General features: G+C 38.9%; 1 protein-coding gene across 3 annotated transcripts in view; it reads left to right on the top strand.

The window, feature by feature from the left end:
• The window catches only part of LOC116736236 (proline-rich protein 12-like), a 38,134-nt gene extending 15,551 nt beyond the window's left edge, over positions 1-22,583 (top strand). For 2 of the 3 annotated variants that reach the window (XM_032588591.1, XM_032588592.1), the window contains exons 5-16: positions 1,887-2,099; positions 6,325-6,408; positions 8,382-9,195; positions 10,190-10,785; positions 13,111-13,227; positions 14,871-15,004; positions 15,121-15,866; positions 17,344-17,463; positions 18,296-18,393; positions 18,509-18,640; positions 20,288-20,383; positions 21,541-22,583. In XM_032588591.1, the coding sequence (XP_032444482.1) occupies positions 1,887-2,099; positions 6,325-6,408; positions 8,382-9,195; positions 10,190-10,785; positions 13,111-13,227; positions 14,871-15,004; positions 15,121-15,866; positions 17,344-17,463; positions 18,296-18,393; positions 18,509-18,640; positions 20,288-20,383; positions 21,541-21,675 (3,285 nt within the window). In that variant the 3' untranslated portion in view covers positions 21,676-22,583. Of the gene's footprint in view, positions 1-1,886; positions 2,100-6,324; positions 6,409-8,381; positions 9,196-10,189; positions 10,786-13,110; positions 13,228-14,870; positions 15,005-15,120; positions 15,867-17,327; positions 17,464-18,295; positions 18,394-18,508; positions 18,641-20,287; positions 20,384-21,540 lie in introns of those variants that run through there. The other variant, XR_004342506.1, reaches the window with a different exon arrangement.
• The last annotated feature ends 1,265 nt before the right edge of the window (positions 22,584-23,848 follow it).

The raw sequence follows: 23,848 nt of genomic DNA, 5'->3' as shown, positions 1-23,848 counted from the left end.
AATAATCTCCAAACTACACCCAGACATGGAAAAGCACAAGAATATGCAGAGTTGAATACCTTTGTGTACGTGATAGCCAGATGAAAAATCCAAATGCTTGTTCTACTTTTTGTGTATTTCAAGTGGAATGATGAGTTTAGTAACATTGATGTTACACTTTCTTCACTTTCCAACAAACCCAAAGCAAAATTACATCTGTATCCTAAAGATAAAAAAATTTCTCTGAGTTGTAGTCTCTTGTCAGTCTTAAAAACAGAAATGACCGATTGTTGGCCACAGTATCTAAGAATGCTTTAAATTCAAAGTGGTGTCGAATTGCTATCAAATTAAGAGCGATATGCAGGTGTTTTTGTAGATAAAGGCATGTTGAGTGTGAGACAAAAATGAAGGAGACAAGATACATATTGAAGAGAAAGAAGCAACCTGCATCTATAGCCAGGCAAGGAGATAATGAATGTTTTTTCTGCAACCAGTGCCTGAATAATCCCAAAATTAAAAACAAAAATAATAAGCCCTAACATCCAGCAAAGCAGGGCTTCCCCAGTTTTAGATCTTTCAATATCTGTTTTTTAATCCTAGGGTTCTTTTCAGAATCCAAATCAGAGCCAGATCTCAATATGGCTCTATTAGTGTATCTCAGTGGTGGTGTATCTCTGCCACCATCAGAGATGTAAAAACTGGTGTAGAATTTCTACATCTGTTTATTGAGAATGACAATGCTACTAAAATTGACTTAATGGTTTCAACATAGATAAAATAAAATATTTTAAATTGTTTAAAATTTAAGATTAAAAGGAGTTGGGAAGTTTACGTTGCAAAAGGGCAAAAAAAAAAAAAAATCCATTATTTGATTGTGGTATGTTACCATATGTTACCTGATGCTGAGTTTAATATTTGTGTTTGAGCTCAGTTTGTTCACAAACACATCTCAGCAAATAATAATCATTGCTTTTAAGCGTGGCCAGTTAAACTTCACCCCCTCTCCCAAATTCCACCAAATCTGTATTAAAACACAGTTAGTGGTGGTGATCTCAACAAGAAGAGGTGGGTGGAGGTTAAGGGGCTCCTTAATCATATTTAGGTATATGATTAAGGAAATATTAACTAAAATTCACAAGTATGTGTCCACTTTAGTTGAGTATATGTGCTTAACTAAATATACCTGAGGTTTAAGATTTAAGTATTTCTTATATAATTTATTTTATTGTTTCATAATATTTGATGCTTGGTGCAGTATTTTGATTGGCTGATTGTGATTGATACTTATCCAAACGAAACAGCTTGTTTTTCAAAAAAATATATTTTCCTCAAAGTGTGCTGGGATGCTTTGGATGTGTTGGAGCACAATCCAATCAGTATTTGACAGGTACAAGAGTTCCAGATTTTTAAAGAGCTTTTATAATTTTGCTTTGATGCCAGAAAGCTATGAAATGGCCCTTTAGCTTGCCCCAAAATCAGAAGTCAGCACTGTTTGGTGATTTGTGTTTAGTTCAAGATAAATATTTTGTACTTAAATGTCCAGCATCTTATGAAACTTGCAGGAACAATTTAGAATTTGTAAATGAAAAATGAGCATAAACCTTGTTTAATAAAATGAATACCATTTTGTTCTCCCTGAACCTCTGGCTTTCTCAGACAGATGGTTGAATGCACAGCTAAACTCCTACTTTCATTCCCATTTACACCAGCAATGAACTGAGTAAAATATTCACCTGAACCATACAGAAGACGTCATTAGTATTCAGGCAATTAAATGTTTGAAATTGAAAGTAGAAAGAGTGCTGCAGACATATGAACTTACTAATATCAACATTTTAGCATGAATATTTTGAAATATTTAAAATGCTTTTGAATTCTCATCAGCATCCTACTTGTCTGTGTCTCAGATGAAACAACCGCATTCCACAATGCCACAGTCAGAGTCCTTGCTGAAGACAGACTCTCTGTCCAGTTGGGAGCCGGTTCTGTCTGATGGATCAGTGGGGTCAGCACCATCTCTGGGCATGAGTCCAGGACCAAGCGGCGTCGTGGACATTGGAAGAAATGACCATGATGAGACACAAGACAATGTGATGAAGCTGCAGCACAGAGAAGGAGAGGTAGATAATAGTTTGACATGTGTAATACATTGGTCAATTTACCTGATCAACAGGTTAGAATATTGCATGTTTTTGTTGAAAAGGGATTCCACACAGTTTTAAAAGTCTTCTGTGTAGGTGGTACAGCTTGTTCAAATAGAACATACAAATAAATTAAAATATGATAAGGATAAGAGAATACCATTGGAAAACAATGAACAAGAATCAGAGAACATGTCTGTTGATAGTGCAGGGGTGTCCAAAGTAGGTTGTTCAGGCCATTTGCAGTGCAGCCCTTGTCCACTTCAAGAATAGCAGATTTATTTCAACAAAAAAGTAAAATTCTCACTGATCATAAAATTATGCAGATAAATGTCTGTGGCTCAGAACTACTTTTATCTGGACAGTTGTGTACCCTCTTTGGATACCCATGAAATAGTGTATGTTTTTTATATATGAAGGAATTTTTCTGCCATAATCCAAGAGCACACATTTTCAGTTTGAAAACAGGATTTCATGTCTTTTGTTCTCAAAACGTAATACTTTTGCTTCCATTTTCATTTTGAAAGCAGGACTTAATGTCTTTCTTCTCAAAACTTGTACTCAGAAGTTCTCCTCGCGCTCAGACTAAGTCTCTAGGAGATTGGCTCTGAGTAGAGCCTAAGTCTGAGCGAGAGGAAAAGGTTTGAGAAGAAAGACATTAAGTCCTGCTTTCAAAATTAAATTGTAAGCAAAAGTATTAAACGTTTTGAGAGCAAAAGACATGAAATCCTGCTTTCAGACTGAAAATGTGTGCTCTTGGATTATGGCAGAAAAATTTCTCCATACTTATACATTAGTTGAAAATAAATCTTAAAAATGTGTATCATGTCTTACATAGATTTAAAATGCATTGCTTTGCCAATTAAGTTGCACACTATAGAATAATATGTAGTTGAAACAATCACAAGGACCACTGAAGTCACCAACGGATGCATGCAGCTCAATAAGTTTATTGCTGGATGAACTAAACATATCACTGATATGTGAGATGTTTTGGTTGCATGTCCCAAGTAAGGGCTATAGAACAGGTGTTAGAAAGATGAAATTTGAGGTCACCTCCTCTGTTTAGTGTTGGTTTTCATTCCCACTCAAAATGCCTGTCCACCATGTCCAAAATGTGGACATTGTTTTCTTCAAACCAATGGCCCTTGTCCTTGAGTAAATGTAAAGTTGAGTCTTTTTGATGACAGGTGAAATGTCTTCAAGAACTGATATTGTTATATGTAATAAAAAACAAGAAGTCACATACTCTTCTATTAAAGCACTTTGATTTGAACCCACACATCCTTTTCCTTCCAATAAAAACTGATGTCTGACTTTGTGTAGGGAAAATATGAAATAGTATAAGGGATGTGAATAATTTTTCAAATTTTATTTGTTCTCTAAATGTATTGACTTAATTTGTTGATCCAGTGTTTTTGTTTCTGTTGAGCATGAAATTAATTGATTAAAAATGCACCGTACCTGTAGAGGATGACAGACATGCAGGATGGAAAGAAAGCTTGTTTCCTCAGCAACAGTGACATGTACAAGGCACTTCGGGTTCCCACATGAATCTCCAGGAGATTTTCAGGGGAGATGATTTGGTGAACTATCATCTACATCCTGTGAGGGTTTTGTAGGATTCTGTAGGGGAAGTGCTGAGTAATCCGTAAAACTGTCCTCATCAGCAGACCTCTGTCTGCTCTTTAAAACACAAGTGGAGCTTCTCATAGTCCTACTGATGGATGTCAGCATGAATGAAAAGTGTTAGGAACTTTAATGGTGGGTATTAAGACATTATTTGTAGAAGAATTATTCATAAATTAGTGTTTTCATAATGGAACTGGAGAGCTATGAAAAAAAAGAAATCTGCTTTTCTGTAGCTTTTTGCAGAAATAAAGTAATTGCAGATGTTTCTTATGGCACAGTTCCTATAGAAACACAGGCACGCTGTGTAGTCATTGCTGATGATGCTGCATCCAACTGCTCTTCTTTCCGCTCGTATTTTTCACACCTGATAGTCCGCTGGACTTAATTTGATTGGGGAGTAAAATTGCAACATTTGTTACATTTTTAGCTGTTGTGGTTTGCTGTCACACTGCATTGTATCAAATGAGCCAAACCCTTTGAAAAACTTGTTCCCCACCTCACCTGTGGTGGTGCTGCACCAACAACCACTGAAGGAAACAACACAAAAACCTCAGCAGATGTTGCTGAGCACAACTTTTGCGCATTTGCTCAATCCAGACTTCCATCTATCTTATTCTCCTGTTGCTTGAAGCCTGTAATCTTCTACACCCCTGTCCACACATCTCTGATATTGTTCCTCTGCAGTTTATTCTCCAGCTTTTTCCTGTACTTCTCCTCGTTGTCTCTGATCTTTACTTTGAGGTCCTTCTTTCTACTCCTCAAAAACTCCCTGTCTGGTTCCCTAAAGGCTCTTTTTTTCTTTAACAGATTCTTTAGTCCACAGGTGATCCAGGGTTTGTTATTTGGAAAGCATCTGGCAGAGAGTAGTCCAATCAGTTGCTTCAAAACAAGCCTGGAGGACCTGTTCTGCTTCCTCTGACCACTTCCTAACAGCCATCTTCCTAACAGGTAGCCTCTTCACCAGAGGTTTGTATTCAGAGCATAGAGAAACTAAATTATGGTTCTATTTCCTCAGAGGAGGTCTTGGTTTAGAGACACATCCTTGACATTAACATAAAACAAATCCAAAATCTTGTTTTCCTGGGTGGAGCAGCTGACAAACTGGTGAAATGTTGGTAGTGTTGAAGAGAGTGAGGCATGATTAAAATCACTATATATTGCCACAAATGCATTGGGGTTTATCTTAACAACAACAGAACTGATGAAATCACATGCATTATCGGCAACAGCTGAGGGTGGGATGTAAACAACTGCCAAAATAACACTGGTGAACTAAATAATATGGTCATAAACTTGCTACCAAGAGTTCAATGTCTGGACTGCAGAGACGACACTTCACAGTAACGTCCTGATGACACCATCTGTTGTTCACAGACACTGCTAATCCACCTCTCTTGCTTTTCCTGCTGCTCTCTAAATCTTTGTCGGTTCACACGAAGCCTGGCAGAGAGACGTTGGAGTCGGGGATATAATCCTGCAGCCATGTCTCCATAAAACACATTATGCTGCATTCCTTGTATTCTTGCTGAGTCCTTGCTGGGGCTTGAAGTTCATCCATCTTGTTAGCTAACTATCTTACGTTGCCCATTACGATGGATGGAAGAGATGGCTTGAATTTCCTCCTCCTTTCATTCCTTTTTGCTCCTGCTCTGCATCCACAATGCCTCCTTTTCAGCTCCTCTAGGATTTCTGGCTTTTATTCAACTATTATTTCAACTTTTCGGATTTTGAGCTGCTTCCTGTTGTAAACCACCCTGTTGCTATGGTTACGCATCATAACAGAATAGCAAAAATATGAAAAATATTGCCCAAATTCAGTCCTACTACACAGTATCCAAATAAAAAGGAACAGTTGTCCTAAAAAGATTTTTTCCTCCAAAAAGGCAGGAATGAAAGTTTGAAAAAGAGAAAGAAATCTCAATGCAAGTAAAGAGTTACTCTAACATACTGTACATATGTTCTAGAATTGCCCCACTGAAGGTGGCAGCACATTCGAGTAGCTTTGTACTTTCATAATTTAATTTCCCTTTAGGATTAGTAAGGTATTTTTTGAATTTGAATAATATACTGCCACCCTGAGCGGCGCAGTTCTATAAATTGAACCAAAATTGTTCATAAATAGAGCCCAATTTGTGTGTCTTTTTAATTGCGTAGATCAGATGGAAATCTGGATTTGGTGTGAATAGCAACAAAAATACTGTATCCAAATGAATTCATGATTCATCACTATTTTCACATAGTGCAATGTTTGTTTGGTCAGCTCTTTTCCCTTAATGAATGAAATCATAATTTAAAAAATGGAAAATGACTTTTTGTATTTACTCAGATTATTAATGTCCAACATTCAAATTAGTTTGACTATCTAAAACATTTAAGCTTATCAGATAAACAAACAGTGGGTCTTAATTGGCAATAGCACCATAAACTGAGTATTTTTTTAAAATTATTTTTCAATAAATGAAAACTATGCTGCTGTTCAAAGCGATTTTGATGAACAATACCTTGCAGTTCGTGTCAAACCTCAGGTCTAACAAAGAGATCCTAAAAGCCGTTTTCTCTGATGTCAACTCAGATGATGGTGTGTAGCTGGAAAAAAGAAATGGACCATCCACTGAATCCTGAATCCTGGGCTGATCTGCAGAAACTCACCAATTCAGTAAGTTGCTTTCCACCCTCTGTAAAATGAAGAAGCCGCTGAGCCTGATATATAATTCATACCTCATCTATTCAAACTAATGCCTCTGGTAGAGAAAGGAAATTCTCTAACTGATTCACACTTTAGGTGCCTATTGCCGCTTTTCCACTCTCTATGATGTAATGTGATGTACAGGTACTTACAGGTGTTTTGGAAACATGAATGTAAAAAAAATGTATTTCCTGTTGTGTCTCTGACAGATAAAGGGAAAAATACAACATCTTAATAAGATTTCAGCCCCGTTTCTCTGATTTAAGGTTTAGATAAAAGGGGGTTACAGTTGACTGACAGCCAGCTCTGACTGACAAAAGAGAGAGGAGAGAGATACGTGTTACCACGGCAGCTGTTGCCACAGTTACTGCATTTTTCGGCACAAGACCCATGCTACCACCTGCTGTTTGTTGGGTGAAATTGGCTGCAGATTAGCATGTAGACTCTTACTATATGAAACTATTTAAAAGGTAAAATAAGTGAAGCAAAATGTTACATCTTGTAGATCTATAATGAATTATGATTTGTATGTATATATATATATTTATATCAAATTTTTCATCTTTGACATTCAGCTAATACACTACATAGTGTATTATAATAGTATTATAATATGTTCTCATTCGTGGAACTCAAATACAGTAAAAACTGCCGATATCATATGCTTTAGATCCGGTTAACAAGTTAGATTTCATGAAGCAAATACACAGTTTGGAAATATGAGGCTTGTTGCTTCATTAGGGTGAGCTAAACATCACCGCCCCCTTGTGGCTCAAATCAGAGTAGCTCCATATCCCAAACGTGATATCCAAATAGTGTCCTTCCAACAGTATTAGCACATTTAGTGTACTTTATTGTGGCTTTATCAACAGTGGCTCTTTGAGATGTAATTGGCAGATGTCCTCCAGCCCCTCTGTCCACTCAGTCAACAGCTCCTCATCATGCTTTTCCAAAATCTCAAGAGCATGTTCACACTTCTTGAGCACCTCGTCTGCATCTGCATTCCCAACAGGCCTGTGAAATAGAAAAGGAACAACTTTGTTATCCATGTAGTTTTAAAACCCAATCACAAAATGTTTTAGAACAGAATGTAATATTTATTGCCATTGTAACAATAAAACATTGTATTGTATAGAATTCAATACAATACAACTCAAGCATATCAATGGACAGATTTGAATTCAATTGCATTATATATCTTCTAGTGTGGTTCAGTTTAGAGAATTGGTTTATTTTTTTTATTTGACAGGTACTTTGGAGATTAAGAGCATTTGCTTCAAATGAACAAAAACGAGCAGAGAGGCTTTTCAAAAGCTTCAGTCCCTGGGCAGAATAGACACCAAAATAAAAGAATGTATTTATATAAAGACAATTAAAATATAAATGATTCATCAATATAGGAAAAAGAGAAGAGAGACAACTATTCAAAGCTTTGGAGTCTACCCTTTCACCTTAAATATCTTGAAACAAATTTTTATAACAAATTAAAAAGAGGTTTAATTAGTTGCTGCTGCTGGTTTTATGTTTTTACCTCAATAGGGCCTGAACTTATTAAAATCAAAGTATTATAATAAAAATCTTAATTCACTTCATTCTATTTAAGTCAACAATACAATTCACTATACACTCAAAAATGTACTGAACTTATTTGAGTGTTAGCAAAAATTTTGACCAAAGTCAAGTTATATTCACTCAACCTTTTCAAGTAAGAACAGTGTTATGAGTAACAGTGTAGATGTTTGTGGTTGTAAATGTGACTGAAATGTTGAAGAGTAAAGCCTACTTTATAGTTTAGTAGGGTTAGGGTATAACTATACTACAATATAGTTATAATGTAGTATAATTATAGGGAGAGAATGTGTAAACAGCAACATTAGAAATGGGACAATCTTGTAATAAAGAATCCTAAATATAGTCACTGGTGAGACTCTCCTGTTTTCCAGGCTGATGATAAAGACTTGGACTTCAAACCTGGATTCATGGCGTCTTTTTTGGATTTCCTAAAGACAGGCAAGAAAGAGTCTGACCTGGTGCTGGAACAAGATGAAGTTGAGCAGGAAGTCCTGAATGCCTGTTCCTCTCTGAAGGGAGGAATCAGGCCTTTGTCCTCATCTCCTCCTTCCCTACTTCCACCTTCTCCACAGCCAGCTCCTGAAGACTTCAGCCAGGACAGGCAGAGTGAGAAGGGGACTGAGCTGGTGCTCACTGGCTGCCCAAGTCCCTGCAAGCCTCTGGACGAGGAGTTGAAGCGGAACCTGGAGACGCTGCCGTCTTTCTCCTCGGACGAGGAGGACTCTGTGAGCAAAAACCAGGATCTGCAGAAGAGCATCTCGTCTGCTATCTCAGCCCTCTATGACACCCCACACTCACTGGCTGCAGTGATGGCCTCCGCCATAATCAAGACCCAGCCTACCCCCTCCCCACTGATGCCTCCTGGGGCGTCTGTGAGCCCTCCCCTACCTGCTGGGCCTCCTGTTGTCCCCACTGTAGAGAACATAAAAGAGGAGTCGCTGGCGTACGGTCAGCAGGAGATACCAGGAGATGAGGATCAGAGGGTTAGCTCTACATGGGTAAACAGACTAAAAACAGAGGAGAGAGATGCACAGAAATGGGTAGAAGAAGAGAGAAAAGAGGAGGAGAAAGGGGAAGAGTCTGGAAATAATGAGGAAGTAAGAAAAGAATCTGAGAATCTGGAGAGTCAAGAAACAGAGGTGGAGGAAAAACTGACTGATGATCTGGAGTCTTGTAACACTGAAGGTAATAAAATCAGTAGGAAATGAATTATGACTATTTTGTATAATGTAAAATGGACTTTTATGAGCTTTACATCATGTTATGCTATTCTCTCATCAAAAACATACCTGGAGTGTTACCTTATTCTTTCAAGCATGTTTGAGAAATCCTTTAATCTCCTGTGGCAACCATTCAGCTCCAGGGTGGATCAAACGCCGCCTTCGAGACACAGCTCCTGCTCGGGCATGTAGTTTCCAAACTTCTGGTGGAACTGTGAAGCTGCACTGGAAAAAACACAAAATCTTATCAAGTAATTTTGGTCTAGTTTCTACTGCAAATATCTTGGTACACTCTATATAACACAATGCTAAATTGCAAGTAACTTTTCAACAAGAGAGGGAGCATACTTTCAATAATTAAGATCCCATCTTAATTCCTTAATATTGATGACAATGTACTAGTTCCATTGGCAGATTTCACTTATCACAAGACACCTTTCCCATTTTATTAATGAAGTAACCTGCCAGTAGAACTAGTGCTTTTTTGTCAATTTTAAGGAATTATTGACCTAAAACAAGCTACTTGCTGAAAAATTACTTATAAGTTAGTTATGTGTCATTTCAAGTGTACTAAAATATTTGCACTAGAAACTATGCAAAAATACTTGGTAAGATTTTGTGTTTTTGTAGTTTGTTGAGCTCATTATACGAGATACTGTACGTCTCAGTGAAAGTAAAAAAAAAGAAGTTGTTAAAGGGGTGATAGAGGAGCCATATTGTGAAGACTTACTTTCAGAAAGAGCAGGAGTTTTTAAAGAAACAGAGGTCCAATTTAAAGGCATTTAATCAGGAAGTAAAATTTCTTTTAAGCCATATTTGATTTCTATGTATCATTTTTATGAAATGATTTTACTGTAGTTACTTGGTTGTGCTATAAAATGTCACTATGTGACTGGAAAATACATAATATTGCCTGCCCCTTTAATTTTCAGTAGAAAATGTTCTAACTTGTGTTTCAGATCCTCCACCAGAACCGTTTCTCGCCCCACTACCTTCCTATCAACCCCCTTCTTCCCAGTGTTCACCGTTCACCTACTCCTCACCCTCACCCCTCCATACTTTAAGTATGTCCGTCCCCTCATCGCTGCCCATTCAGCAGGGCGAGGACAAGGCATGCCCAGTGCTCCTGTCCTCTGAGTCTCAGCCTCAGCCGTCCTCCTATCATCAGGCTTCCACCTCCCCACCTCCTTCCACCTCCCCCCCGGCCACCCAATCATCCCCCCTCTCTAGCCTTCCCCAGTCCATTCCCCCTCCTTCCACCACGCCCCCCCCTTCGTCCTCCGATCAGGACCAGGACTATGAAGCCAGTGAACCTTCTCCTTCTTCAAAGTCTGCCTCCTCACCCTCCCCATTGTCCTCTGAGCCTCCGTCACCCCCGACTCCGGAGGAGACCCAGGCGTCGCAGCGCCTCACCTCTCTGCACCTGGCAAAGAAGCAGGCTGACGCTGCCATTGCCGGGGAAAGCGAAGACGAGGACAGTGGGAGTGGAGGAGAGGGAATCTTTCGGGAGCGAGACGAATTTGTGGTTCGAACCGAAGACATTGGTACTCTTAAGGTAAACGCCCCACACACACAGCTTCCAAGATCTACATTTGAAACCATATAAGTACACTGCATAAAACATGTAACCTATATTACTCTGCAAAAACACAAAATGTTATGGCATTGCAAGAATGTCTTTTACTTTTTATATGAAAGGTAAGGAATTACTGACTTAAAACAAGCTCCTAAATCTTGCAGCAAAGTTATTTGTAAGTTAGTTTAGTTTCATTTCAACTGTACTAAGATATTTGCACTAGAAACTAGACCAAAATACTTGGCAAGATTTTGTATTTTTACTGTGTGTGACAATAAATCCAACTAAACCTTTTGTATTTCAAGTCAGTTAGGATTATCAGTATATATTCTATATCTATATAATCTCCCCCACCACTACATTGAAGTCACCCCAATCCATGTTCAAGCACAAGACTAACACTAAGTGGAGTTCCAGTCCATGTAGCTACACATAGTATCAACATATGCCATATTTTCTGGACAATAAGTAGGACTTTTTCATAGTTTGGCTGGTCCTGTGTTTTATAGTCAGTAGGGAATTATATGGTTTTTTAAAATTCATGACACATATTTTTAACTGATGAATTAAATAATTCATACTGATGGACATGAACCAAGCAGTAAACATCACTGAAAGCTAAATGCTGAAAGCTAGATGGCCAGGGCTGGAGAAACAACTCCACAGTTGGGAACATAAAGAACATGCTGCCAGTGTTCTGACAATCTGTGCGACCTTGTCACACTTTCCTGCCGTAGCGCATTTAGATAGCTATCGGTCGGTGCTACCTTTGAAAACTGCTGGAGCACCTGTTGAGACTTGTTAACTGTGAAGTTACATCTTCACATCCTGTACGTTGCCAAGGAGAGGAATTGAAATGATTTTGCAGGCAGGCCTTCTTGGTATTACTGCTTCATGCAGTTCAACATCTGTCATCCCAAATTTACACTGCATGCGTCTCTCTTCCGCTGCACACTTTGCTGAGGGAAGTAAGTTACATGCATGGCAGCATCACAGTGTGTGGATGTTTTGCTGCAGGTGGGAGTGGTAAACTATGAGATGCACTATATGGGATTGTGAGGAAATGATGGGAAAATAATGAAGCATGATATCGAGGCATCAGCCAGGAAGTTAAAGCCTCGACAGTAATGGGTCTTTCAAAGGTACAATGACTCAAAGCATACCACCTAATTAGTGTCTTAAGTGTCTTCCAAGTGTCCTAAAAAGAACAAAGTCAGTGTGTTAAAGAGGTCTTAACAAAGCCCTGGTCTCAGTCCTATAGAAAACCTCTGGGCATAAGTGGAGATGTATGTGGAAGAAAGGCTTCCAAATAAGATCCAGTTATACTGGTTCTGTCAGGAGGAATGGTCCAGTAGTACAGCAACCGTTATGAGACACTTGAGGAAGGAAACTCAGAACATTTGACCAAAGCAGTATATTTTAAAAGCCAATTCTTCAGAATACTGAGGAGATGGATGGAAACCTTTGACGCTGAAGAAAGTTAATAGAACGTTATAAAAAAGTTTATATACACTGCAAAAACAAAACAAATCTTGCCAAGTGTTTTTGGCCTAGTTTATAGTGAAAATATCTTAGTACTCTTGGAATGAGACAAGGCTAACTCATAAGTAACTTTTCAGCAGGTTATAAAAGCTTATTTTAAGGAAGCTCCCCAACTGATGAAGTGGACACAACAGTATTTCTGTTGATGCTGTGCTTCTGAAAAGCTTTCATCACGGTCTTGGTCTTTGGAAATGCTTTGAGGAGAGATTTGTAGCACTGCACAATCTCAACTGGTGTTAGGACTAAAAAAGAAATTAAGACAAAACAAATATTTAATCTGTATGATTGACTCTGCAGAAGGTTGGCAACCTATAAAGTTCGCACTACGTGCTTCAGCTGACCTCGCTCCATCAGTTTACGTGGCCTACCACTTGGTGGCTTCCATTTTCTTATAATACCGCTGACAGTTGACTGTGCAATATTTAGGAGTGAGGAAATTTCACGACTGGATTTATTGCAGAGCAGGCATCCTATCACAGTTCCACGCTGGAATTCACTGAACTCATGAGAGTAAGCCATTGTTTCAGAACTGTTTGTCAAACATTCTGCATTCCTAGGTGCTTAATTTTTTATACACCTGTGGCCATGGAAGTGATTAGAACACCTGATTCTGATCATTTGGATAGATGAGCAAATACTTTTCCATCCATTGTCTACATAACATATATAGTGTATCAATATAGTGTTTCTGGTATCAATTGAAAGTTGTGTGAATAAAAGATTCATTGTCAAATGACCTGAGTTGTTTCTTTATATTGATAGATGGCTTTGCAGACAGGCCGAGAACCTCCACCCATATGGAGAGTCCAGAAAGCTTTGCTCCAGAAATTCAGCCCAGAGATTAAAGATGGCCAAAGACAATTCTGTGCAACCAGCAATGTGAGTTTTCCAAAGTACATGTTCTTAGTATAAGTATTCATACCCCTTGAATTGTTTTTACATTTTGTCACCCTATAACCTTAGATTTCAATGTGTCTCATGAGATTTTATGCGACAGACCAACATGAAGTGGTAGAGAATCATGAATTAAAAAGAAGATGGAAGAATGGATTTCATTTATTTTTTAAATGAATTGCTCAAAAGTGTGTTTTTTGTTTTTGGCCATCTTGAATTCCACTTTTTAGAAGCACCTTCAACTAAAGTTATGTCTCTACTAGCTTTGTGCATTTCTGCCTATTATTCCTTGCAAAATAACTCAAACTCAGTCAGATTGGATGGAGTGTTTTTGGAACTTCAGTTTTTAAGTCTTGCTGCAGATTCTCACTTGGATTAGGTCTGAATTTTGACGGGACCATTCCAGCCCATGAATGTACTTGGATCTAGACCGTCTCCCAGTAGCCCCAGTTTGTATGTTTAGGACTATTGTCCTACTGTGAGGTGAACCACTATTGTCCTTTATTAAGCTTTTCGTTTACTTTTACAAACAAAAAACTCAGCTGTGGGGTTCCTCAAGAGTCCATTCTATACCAACTTCTATTAAAGGGTCAGTATTATGTAAAAATTACTTTTTGAGTTTTACAAAATGTTATGTTATTCCCTCATCAAAAACACAACTAGACTGTCGCCTTATTTTTTTATGCATGTTTGAGAAATCCTTTAATCTCCTATGGCAACCATTCAGCTGTGCAAACACTTGGGTGGCCCTAGCTCTGTTTTCGAGGCACAGCTCCTCCTTGGAGCTGTAATTTCCAAACTTTAGAGCTTCCAAATAATTTCTTTTAAACGCATAAATTATTTTTTTTTTTTTATGTGAATTTTATTTTGAATACCTGCTATTTTGAACATCATTTTAAAGACCCAGCTCGAACAAAAATGTCTTAAAATTTTCCACCTCATATCAGCCCTCCCCTGCAACTCCCCAGTCAGCTCCTTCAGACTAGCCAGCAACAATTAGCAAACTCCTAGTGGAACTGCACTCATTGTACATGCTACTTCTCAGTGCAACTCCTGAACAGCGCTTTACTTTCTGAAACTCCTGAAGGGTGTAGTTTCAGAAAGAGTAGGATTTTTTTAAAGAGACAGAGACCCAATATCAAGACATTAAATTACAAAGCCATTTATTTTAAGTCATATTTGATATATATAACATTTTTATAACTAAAGGTAGTATAGTTACTTGAGTATGCTATAAAATGGCACTATGTGCCTAGAAAATACATAATACTGCCCCTTTAAGGATCCATATGAGCTGCATAGCTCAGATTTTAACATACTACATTGTCTCCTACTAAATATATGCTGATGACACTCAGCTTTATACATCTGTATCAGCACATGACGCTGGTCCAGTGAACTTAAAACTTTAAATTTCTCTGTGCTGGATCTTAGAGGTTTCATAGTATATTAGGTTGATTGTTCCTGGCTACCCTTCTCAGATTTTCATTTGTTAACATTTGAAAAGTGATTCATCATTTTTCTTCCACATCACATGGATGCACTTGGTGTGTCTGTCACATAAAATTGCAGTAACTCATAACAGAAGTTAATGTTAGCTAGAACAAGTGAATAACTGTTTTCCTCAGTATCTGGGCTACTTTGGGGATGCCAAAATGTGCTACCAACGTCTGTATGTGAAGTTCCTGGAGAACGTCAACAAGAAGGACTACGTCCGGGTGTGTTCTCGCAAGCCTTGGCACCGAGCCGGCCTGGCCCTGAGGTAAGGCTTCTCCTCTTACTGACTTCAGATTCATTATCCAGCTCCTTGATTGAGCCTGAGCCTGACGAGAGGCGCTCACTATGTTTGTCCTTTTCTTCCATCCAATTGTCTGACAGACGGCAGTCTCTGACTAAACAGGTGCAGAGCATTCAGAGTCAGAACCAGTCCCGAGTGGAGAGAGAAGACAGAGACAAGGAGAGACAGAAAGAAAAAGAGATGCAGGTGCAGAGAGCCAGAGAAAAGGAGCGAGAGCGAGAACAGAGAGAGAAAATAGAAAGGGAGCTCAAAGAGAGAGAGAGAAGAGAGGGGAAGGAGAAACAGGAGAGGGAGCATAAAGAGAAAGAAAAAATGAGAGAACGAGAAGAAAGAGAGCGGAAACAGAGGGAGTTCAGAGGAACGGAGAGAGAGATAGAGAGGATGAATGAGCAGACAGGGAGAGAGGAGAGAGAACGAGAGGGAAATAACAGTGAAAGAGAGCAGATGAAGAAGAGGAACAGGGAGAGGAGAGAGAAGGAGAAACCGGAACAAGACTTCAGAGAAAGACTGAGACAAGAGAAAGAACAGAAGGAGAAAGAAGAGAAAGAAGAAAGGAGGGAAATCCTCAAACAGCAGAAGGAAATGAAAGAAAAGCAGAGTGAGCAGAAAGGAAGGGAAAGAAGAGATGTTGAGAAAGAAAAGAGACAAGGAAGAGATAGCCGCTTGGACATTTTAAGAGTGAAAGAAGAGAAGAGAGGAGAAGGAGAGAAAAGCAAGATTTCTAAAGACGGAGCCGAGCCTCCACCAAAGAAGAGGAAGAAGTGGCTGAAGGAGGTACCGTCCTCATCCTCTGAGTCTGACTCCTCCCGGCCCAGTGACGATGAAGGTCAGCTCTGTGTGAACATGGCTGTACATATCAGTCTCATTCTGTCCACTCTCAGTGACACAAATGTTTTTATGACTTCAGTTTTATTTTCAGATTGTGGTGAAATGGCATAGAAAGCACATAGTGTGACAGAAACTGTGTCTGAAATTGAAATTATGAAATATTATGACCAACACCACCACCTGGGGTTATAGGCTCAGGACTATTCAAATTCCCACTGTTTACAAAAAGGCTGTGCCAGGTCAAGACAACAAAGAGAGGTGGATTATTACTCTGCATAAAGTACAATTTACTAACTGCACCAAATACACAACATATACTGTATATATTGCACATTAGCTCTTTAACAGTAAATTGTATTGTCAAACCCAATTGATAACTAACAAAAAATGATTAATGCAAAAACAAAAAAAAGAACACCTCAAACCAAACGGCAAAAACAATGCAAATGAAGTCAAGAAACAAAATAGCAAAACAAAACATGCAAGCAAATGACAAATTAAACCTGCATGCACAGCTAACTCTGTGGGTCCCAAAGCCCGGCCCCCCGGGCCGGTGAGAACCCCAAGCCCACAGCGCGCCCAGACAGCAGGAAAGACACCACACCACACCACCTGACCGTCCTGTCCAAAGAACTAGTCTTAAAACCATGCAAAACTAACCTGGAAATGGTGGATGCAAAAGGGTTGGGGAAGACACAGACACGAGATTGTGGGGTCCGTTTGGGTCCCCACAACCCCCACAATTCACAGCTGGCTTTAAAGATTATATTGGCGCCACCCAACATGATCTACAGGTGACTGTGCACCATAATACCGCAGGAGTAAATGACAATATTGCAAAAAGTTTTCACCTCATTTTCTCCTGGTCGAAAGGAAGGAATTATTTTTTTTTATCCAAGAAAACTATCAATGGACACTGAAATTCTGCCTGACGTATCAAGATGAACAGACAAAGTCTCCTGAAAATGAATTTGCCTTCTGATTGTTTGGGACATATGGAGAAGAAAATTTGAAGTTCTCCAGCAACCAAGAACCTCTGCTGATCGTAGCCCCTTTTTGAAAAATATTGTAAAAACACAAAATCTGAAAAAGTATTTTTGGTCTAATTCCTAATGCAAATATTCTTGTACACATTAAATAAGACTCTTCACCTGCCCTGCCTGTTGGTGGGGGTCAGAGGGCCCACCAGCCCTCTCCATGGCAGCCTTGCTGCTGTGAGACTGCTCCAGCTAAAGCTCTGAGTACTATCTAGTAGCTTGCCACCATTAATGTGTGAATATGTGTGTGAACGGATGAATGACTGAATGTCTTGTTAAGCGCTTTGAGGTCATCTGACCTTGATAAAAGGCTACACAAGTACAAGCCATTTACTTAAAAAATAATATAAGTATTTCTTGCTAAAAAAACCCCTATAAAACTAAGAGTCGCCACTGCGCTGTGTCCACCCCCCTCACTGCAGCGTCTCCATGCTCTAGGCCCGGTGTGGGGAGGCGTCAGCAGCCGGGCCATGAGGGAGATGTTCAAGAGCTACGTGGAGATGCTGGTGAGCACAGCACTCGACCCTGATATGATCCAGGCTCTGGAGGACACTGATGGTGAGTCTCACATGGACAGCGCACTGCAAAAACACAAAATCTGACCTAGCAGTTTTTGGTCTAGTTTCCTGTGCAAATGTCATAGTACACTTGAAATACTAACTTGCCAGTAACTTCTCAGCATAATAGTTTTAAGTCAATAATTAATTCATATAGATGAAAAAGTACTAGCAACAAGTGAGATAATTAGAGCACTGCTACAGTATATTTCATTCACACAGAAGTCTGATTGCAGTCACATTTAATTAGTATATGAATTACTACACACACACAAATTTGGATTTCAGCACAAAACTGAAATGGAGCATTAAGACCTGCTGTGTGAACGTAGACTTTAGGTCATCGGCTTGATGGTTGAAACCTGGACAATGACCCCAAACACACATCAGAACTCATTTTACTGTGGATAAAGCAGACTAACATGAAGCTTCTGGTATCACCCAGGACTATTGAAAGTTTGTGAACGTATGATCAATAATCATGTTCAAGCAAGGAAACAACCTGTTTTTATGAAGTCTACCACTTCTGCCAAGAATTGTGATTAAATATTCAGCCAGAATAACGCCTGAATCGTTCTTATGGGCTAGAATATGGGCTATTTTTCTGCAAATTGCTAAAAGACATTTAACTCAATTTTAGGTAATGATGTATGTGCATATTTAAACCTGCAGGTACAACTTTAAACAAATTTTGTGCTCTCTGTTTATGACTTTAAAAAATCCTGGAAGCTGTATTATTTATTATTCATCTTGAAAAGAAAACCCATCATTATAAAAAAAAAACAGGAAGAAGGCAAAGTTAAAAGTGAAGGACTGTTGTTCTGACTGCTTAGATGAGCTGTACCTCCCTCCAATGAGGAAGATCGACAGCTTGCTGAGTGAACAGAAGAAGAGGCTGTTGAGAAGAATCAATATGAGTGTTCCTCATCAGGTGGGCCTTTACATTCTTCTTCTGTGGTCTCTCAGTTACATTCTAAAACCATATGATCATTATACCAAACACACTAGTGGAAGAGTTCAGCTGACACATCCCCTTTTTTCCCCAGGAGGTTTTACATATGTACCCTAAAATGACATCAGACCCTCTGGAGTCTGGCGCTGTCAGAGTTCATCTGGATGGTGAAGGTTACAGTCGTAAGACCCTCAGTCGTGTCAAGAAGAGTTTTCCTAAGCAACAGGTGAGGTGATGCAGTTTCACACTGAGGTATAGGTGTTGTATGTCCAACTCACTAAGCAGGAGCTAAGGATCACAATGGGTTAAAAAAGAAATCAGAAATCATATGTGGTTGTTACTAGAATTCTGTATTTTTGGTTTAATAACTGTATTCAGGTACATCTCAAATAATTAGACATAAGGTTTTTTATTTGTCATTGTGTCTAGAACATAATGACATTGGAGTGGTGATATATAGACAAAGTCTTAATCAGTGCTTATGGTGCAGCAAATGGGGGTGAGTGTGTCTGCAGAGGAGATGGAAGGTGAACAGATAGATTTCACAGCTCTTGGGGACAAAGCTGTTCTTTCGCCATGTGGTTGTTTTTCTGTACCTGTACCATTTCCCAGATGGCAGTGGTACAGTTTGTTGTTCTGGGTGGGTGGGATCAGCGGCAATGCAACTGGCCTTCCCTGGCAGTCTGCTCCAGGATATATTAAGTCCAGGTTTGGGAACTGATTCCCCATGATGCATTGGGCAGTTTTCACCACCTGGGCCATGTCCTTTTTGACCTGGACTATGTAGTTGCCATACCACATGGCAACTGAACGCTCTCAATTATGAGGTACTGTAGATGATGCTCTCAATTATAGCTCTATAGAAGTTTTTGAGCAACTGAGCAGAGAGTCCAGCCATTTTCAGTTTCTTGAGGAAGAAAAATTAGAATATCATGAATGTCTGTTTGTTTTGTCCCTCATTTCAGAAAGTGAATTTCATATAGAATCATCACACATACAATGAAATAGCCCTTTTTTGTCATTTTGATGAATATGGCTTACAAAGCATAAACAGTCAAGATTCTCTGTCTCAGAAAATGTAATTATTATGAAAAAGTTAAGTAATGTAACTTCATGGTGTCTCACCCCAATCAGCGAACTAACTTTAAACACCTGCAAAGGTTTCCTGAGTCTCTACACAGTTTGTCAGTCTGTGTCAGTAAGCTACACAGTCATGGAAAAGACACTGATTGAACTGTGTGAAATTTCCACAGTCAGTGATGATTGAGGTTCCACGTCATCTGCTGGTTCTGGTCTACTGGACATTCTGAAGTCCACAGTCAATGTCCATCTATCAGGACATTCTAGCACACTTCATGCTTCCTTTTGCCCACAAACTGTAATGGTGATAATGGTGATGATGATTTTATTTTTGGTACCAGCCCACATTGCCGTTCTCTCCACCACTACAAGGTACCAGAAGCCTTTGGCAATTACCATGGTGGTACTGGGCTTGATTGGCCAGCAAACGGGCCTGACCAGAACTCTGTAGAAAATCTCTGGCATGTTGTCAAGAAGAAGATGACCATACACCAGAACCTAAAATGCAGATGACCTGAAGGCAGCTATTAAAACAATGGCTTGGACATCATATTGATTTAAACTCCAGTAAGATTCATAGTACGGTTCTCTTAAGTAAAGAACTTGGGAATTACTTTTTACAATGACCCTTTATAAACCAATCACGTTTAAAGTCTTTCTGTGGATTGCTGGGTCAGAAACAGACCATCAATTTTATAACTGGAAGAGTTCAGGAAAATGGGACATTTTTTCATGTTCTGGAAATGGTAAAGAAGATAACTGTGCTAAGCTGTTCTCTTTCAACCTTCCTCAGGATATAAAGCTTTCTATCGAAACTTGTCGATTATACAGTCTGTATCATTCTCTCCACCACTACAAGTATCACACCTTCCTGAACTGCAAGAAAGAAGTAAGGAAGGCTTCATGCATGCATCTATATACAGTTTGGTGATTATTATCCTGTGGCTGTTTTGTGTCTTCTACTTGAATGCTGTAGAATCTAAAACTGGCTGTTTGTTCAGACTCACTCCTCTGCTTCTGAACATTTGTCAAATTCGTGACTTTTTTTGCACTTAATAAATATCAGCAGTATTTTCACCAATATGCTTGGTTGGTTGTTGAATTTCACACTGCTGTGCAAAAAGTATGAGCCACTACAAATTGGACCTTAAACCTAAAATTCACCTTTTGTGACAGATGAGGGGCTTGTGCTTCACAGCCTTGTTCCTTTACCAAAACGATGGGTGAGATTTTTGAGCAGACTTGGTCAACCATTGAAAACGTCATCTGATCTCATGTTTGTAAACCCCAGCATGTCCATGTGCTAAGCACAGATTACAACACAGTAAATCAGACATTAGGATGTAGCAATCAGCAATTTAAAACATTTGACTCTTCATTTATTTAGAGACAGAAGAAAATGTGAAGCGTTTTGTTCTGATGATTTACTGAACAAAAACTAGTGAATGAGTAAAAATAAATGAAGGCTTTAGGCTGCCTATGTTCTGTTCACATTTTAATATGTTACTTTTGTATTTTATTAAATTTTAATGTGACAGGCCAACACAAAATAGTACATAATAATTTGAAAATTGTAATGTGTATTCAGTCCTCTTAACTCAGGTACCCGGAATTAAATTCTGTGGAACCACTTCAGTATACAGTCCAGATGAGTGTGATTTAATCTGACTATAAATCCAAGCTGTTCTGTGAGGACACCAGAGGTCTGATAAAGAAAACTGCAAAACTACATGTAGAGGAAAACTAGACACTGTACATTACAGTTTGAATATAAAGACCGACAACAGTAGACATACAGCTGGTAGAAACATCCAGAAAAGACTATTACATTCAATAAAGTACTTTGAACATATAAATACTTCTTGCACCTCAGTTTGACTCCAAACAGAAATGTTTATACTTCATTTCATCATAGTCGTCAAACCCATTTTCCTTTGTAAATTGTTGTTATGCCTACGTTATATCATAAAACCTCTCTCCATAGATCCCCTCAGGTATGTTATAGCAATGTTCTGATTATTGTGATGTCGGTTGTTTTCTGTCCAGACAGATAATATTGAGCAGGCAGCTGAGGATCCTGGTCAGGAGGAGGTGGTGCAACAGTGCATGGCCAACCAGGCCTGGCTGGAGAAGCTTTTTAGCTCCTTTGTTGAACTGCTCACCCTTAGCGCCAAGGCATGAAGATCAGAGCCTCAGTCTTAGCCTCTGAACTCCTGCACATACACACACACACAAATAGCTGAAGATATCTGGAGTCAGTAACGTGAATGAATCTCACTATACAAACTGAGCAGCTGGTGTCAGTTTGTTTGTGGTACATGTTTTGTTGTAAAGTCCATCTTAAAGTACCTCTTAAGTTCAAAGTTTGTATTGACTAATAGAAGATAATGGATTCTGTGGATATGGTGGATTTTCCCCAAAATTCTATTGATGGAAGTCACGTGGGCAGCGTGATGAGACACTGTTTGTAAGGACATGTTAATAACTGTGGTTTGTATAATTTATACAGTGACATTTTTAAAAATGACCTGTGGGTTGTTTGTTGTTATTTTTTGAAGAATATTTTCAAAGGATGTACATAAATGAGTCACCCTGCTTTATTGTACCATTCAACCCGCAGTGTTCAAACTGGGGATGTATGAGGTAAAATGAGGTCTTAGTGCACTATATGATGTTTCTACAATCTTCAGCTAAGATAAAAGAATAAATAGCTGTTTGAAATGATATAAAATCTATTCTCCAAACCAGGATATTTTTTTTCTTTTTAAAATGCATTTTACTGCTATAAATCATGAAGGAATGAAAAAATAAATACGCCTTTATTTAAAGAAATGTGAGGTGAAAAGATCCTCCAGCAACCTAAATGTCAGTGTTTTAATGTTGGTCATTTTTATCTGTTTTTTGTTAATTGATATTTCCTATTGTTATGCCTCTCCTGGAGACTCTTTCAGTGTGTAAATACTGTACAGCTGCCCCATTCTCGAGCTGGCAGTCACTCTTCTGTACATGAAATTCCTGTATTTGACAAAAGGGAAATAAAACTGATCAAAATGACAAACGTGATGAAAAATAAACAGCATTGTGCTCAAGTTTTTCACATTTCCTTGAGAGAATGTGAGTATAAAGCATTCACATCCTCCACTCATCATCCGAATACCACAGTCATCATGCACAGGCTAAAATAGTAGAGCTCATTTACCAACAGGAAGGAAGTCAAAATCGGAATTCAATCCAAGATGGCCAACTTTCTGTTTCATGTAGGGTATGGGTGCATGAGACTTTTCTGTAGGTCTTGGAGCACCAAATTTCTTGCTTCTATGATGACGTAAGGTCAACGCGGTTGGTCATTTTGCTGGCACACACGAAGCTTTTAGACATAGTCCTTAGAGGTTGGAGACATTCCAGAAGCTTAAAGTTAGACTGATTTATTCCTCACCACTACTTCACTGCCAGTGGTGCAGGTGGATGGAATATTGAAGAAATAGGCAATCTCCAAACTCCTTAAATTCAGTGCAAATAAACAACTAAAATACTTTAAACTTGGACACAGATGGGTTATTAACAGGACAGTGATTTTAAACACTCATCAGAGCTGGTTTTAGAGCGGATAAAGCAGGCTAACATGAAGGTTCCTGTAGGGTCCTGGCATCAATCCTGCTGATGTCAGAGCCATATGGGACCTTACGTTCTATGGACTGCAATAGCTAACTTTGATTAAATTTTTTTATTTTTTTTTAACAAGCTTGTTAAAACCGTTAATATCATGGCGGTATAACAGAGATACTGTATAAAAAAAATTGAGCTCCTCTGCCTCCTCGCATGCCCAACGATAACGGCTAAACAGATAAACAGTTCTCCTGCAGCTGTATGCATTTGTTTGCTATTAGCAAAGTGGCAATCCTGAGCACTGTGTGCATCAGCATGATTGTCAGCGCGAAGACCCACCAAGACCTTTGCTCATGGTGCTGATTGGTTGTTTCTGAAGAAAAGCACTGCTGCTACTCCATGTAGTACGACCACAGGGAGGGGGAGAGGAGCACTTTTTTTTCAGAATATCTGTCTTATGTTATACTGTCACAACATAGTAACAGTTAAAAAAAAATATATGTAAAAAAAAAATTTAAAGTTTTCGTACAAGTTTAAAAACTGGTTCAGGAAACCATCTAGTTTAAATGAACACAGTAATTTGTTATAAGAATGGTGGATGCTTGAAGCTTGATGGGGGCTTTATCTTTGTCTATGTCTATATTTGAGCATATGTCTAAATGTAACTCTTAATTCTCCATCCTGTTGAAATGTAGAGCAGATGATATAACATAGTGCTTTGGGGCTGGGCTGGGTCGAGTGGGGGCTG

Source organism: Xiphophorus hellerii, chromosome 16 (genome assembly GCF_003331165.1).
Source record: "Xiphophorus hellerii strain 12219 chromosome 16, Xiphophorus_hellerii-4.1, whole genome shotgun sequence".
NCBI classification, from domain to species: Eukaryota; Metazoa; Chordata; class Actinopteri; order Cyprinodontiformes; family Poeciliidae; genus Xiphophorus; species Xiphophorus hellerii.
Note: the sequence above shows the minus strand (reverse complement) of the source record. Positions and strands in the feature narration are given on the sequence as shown.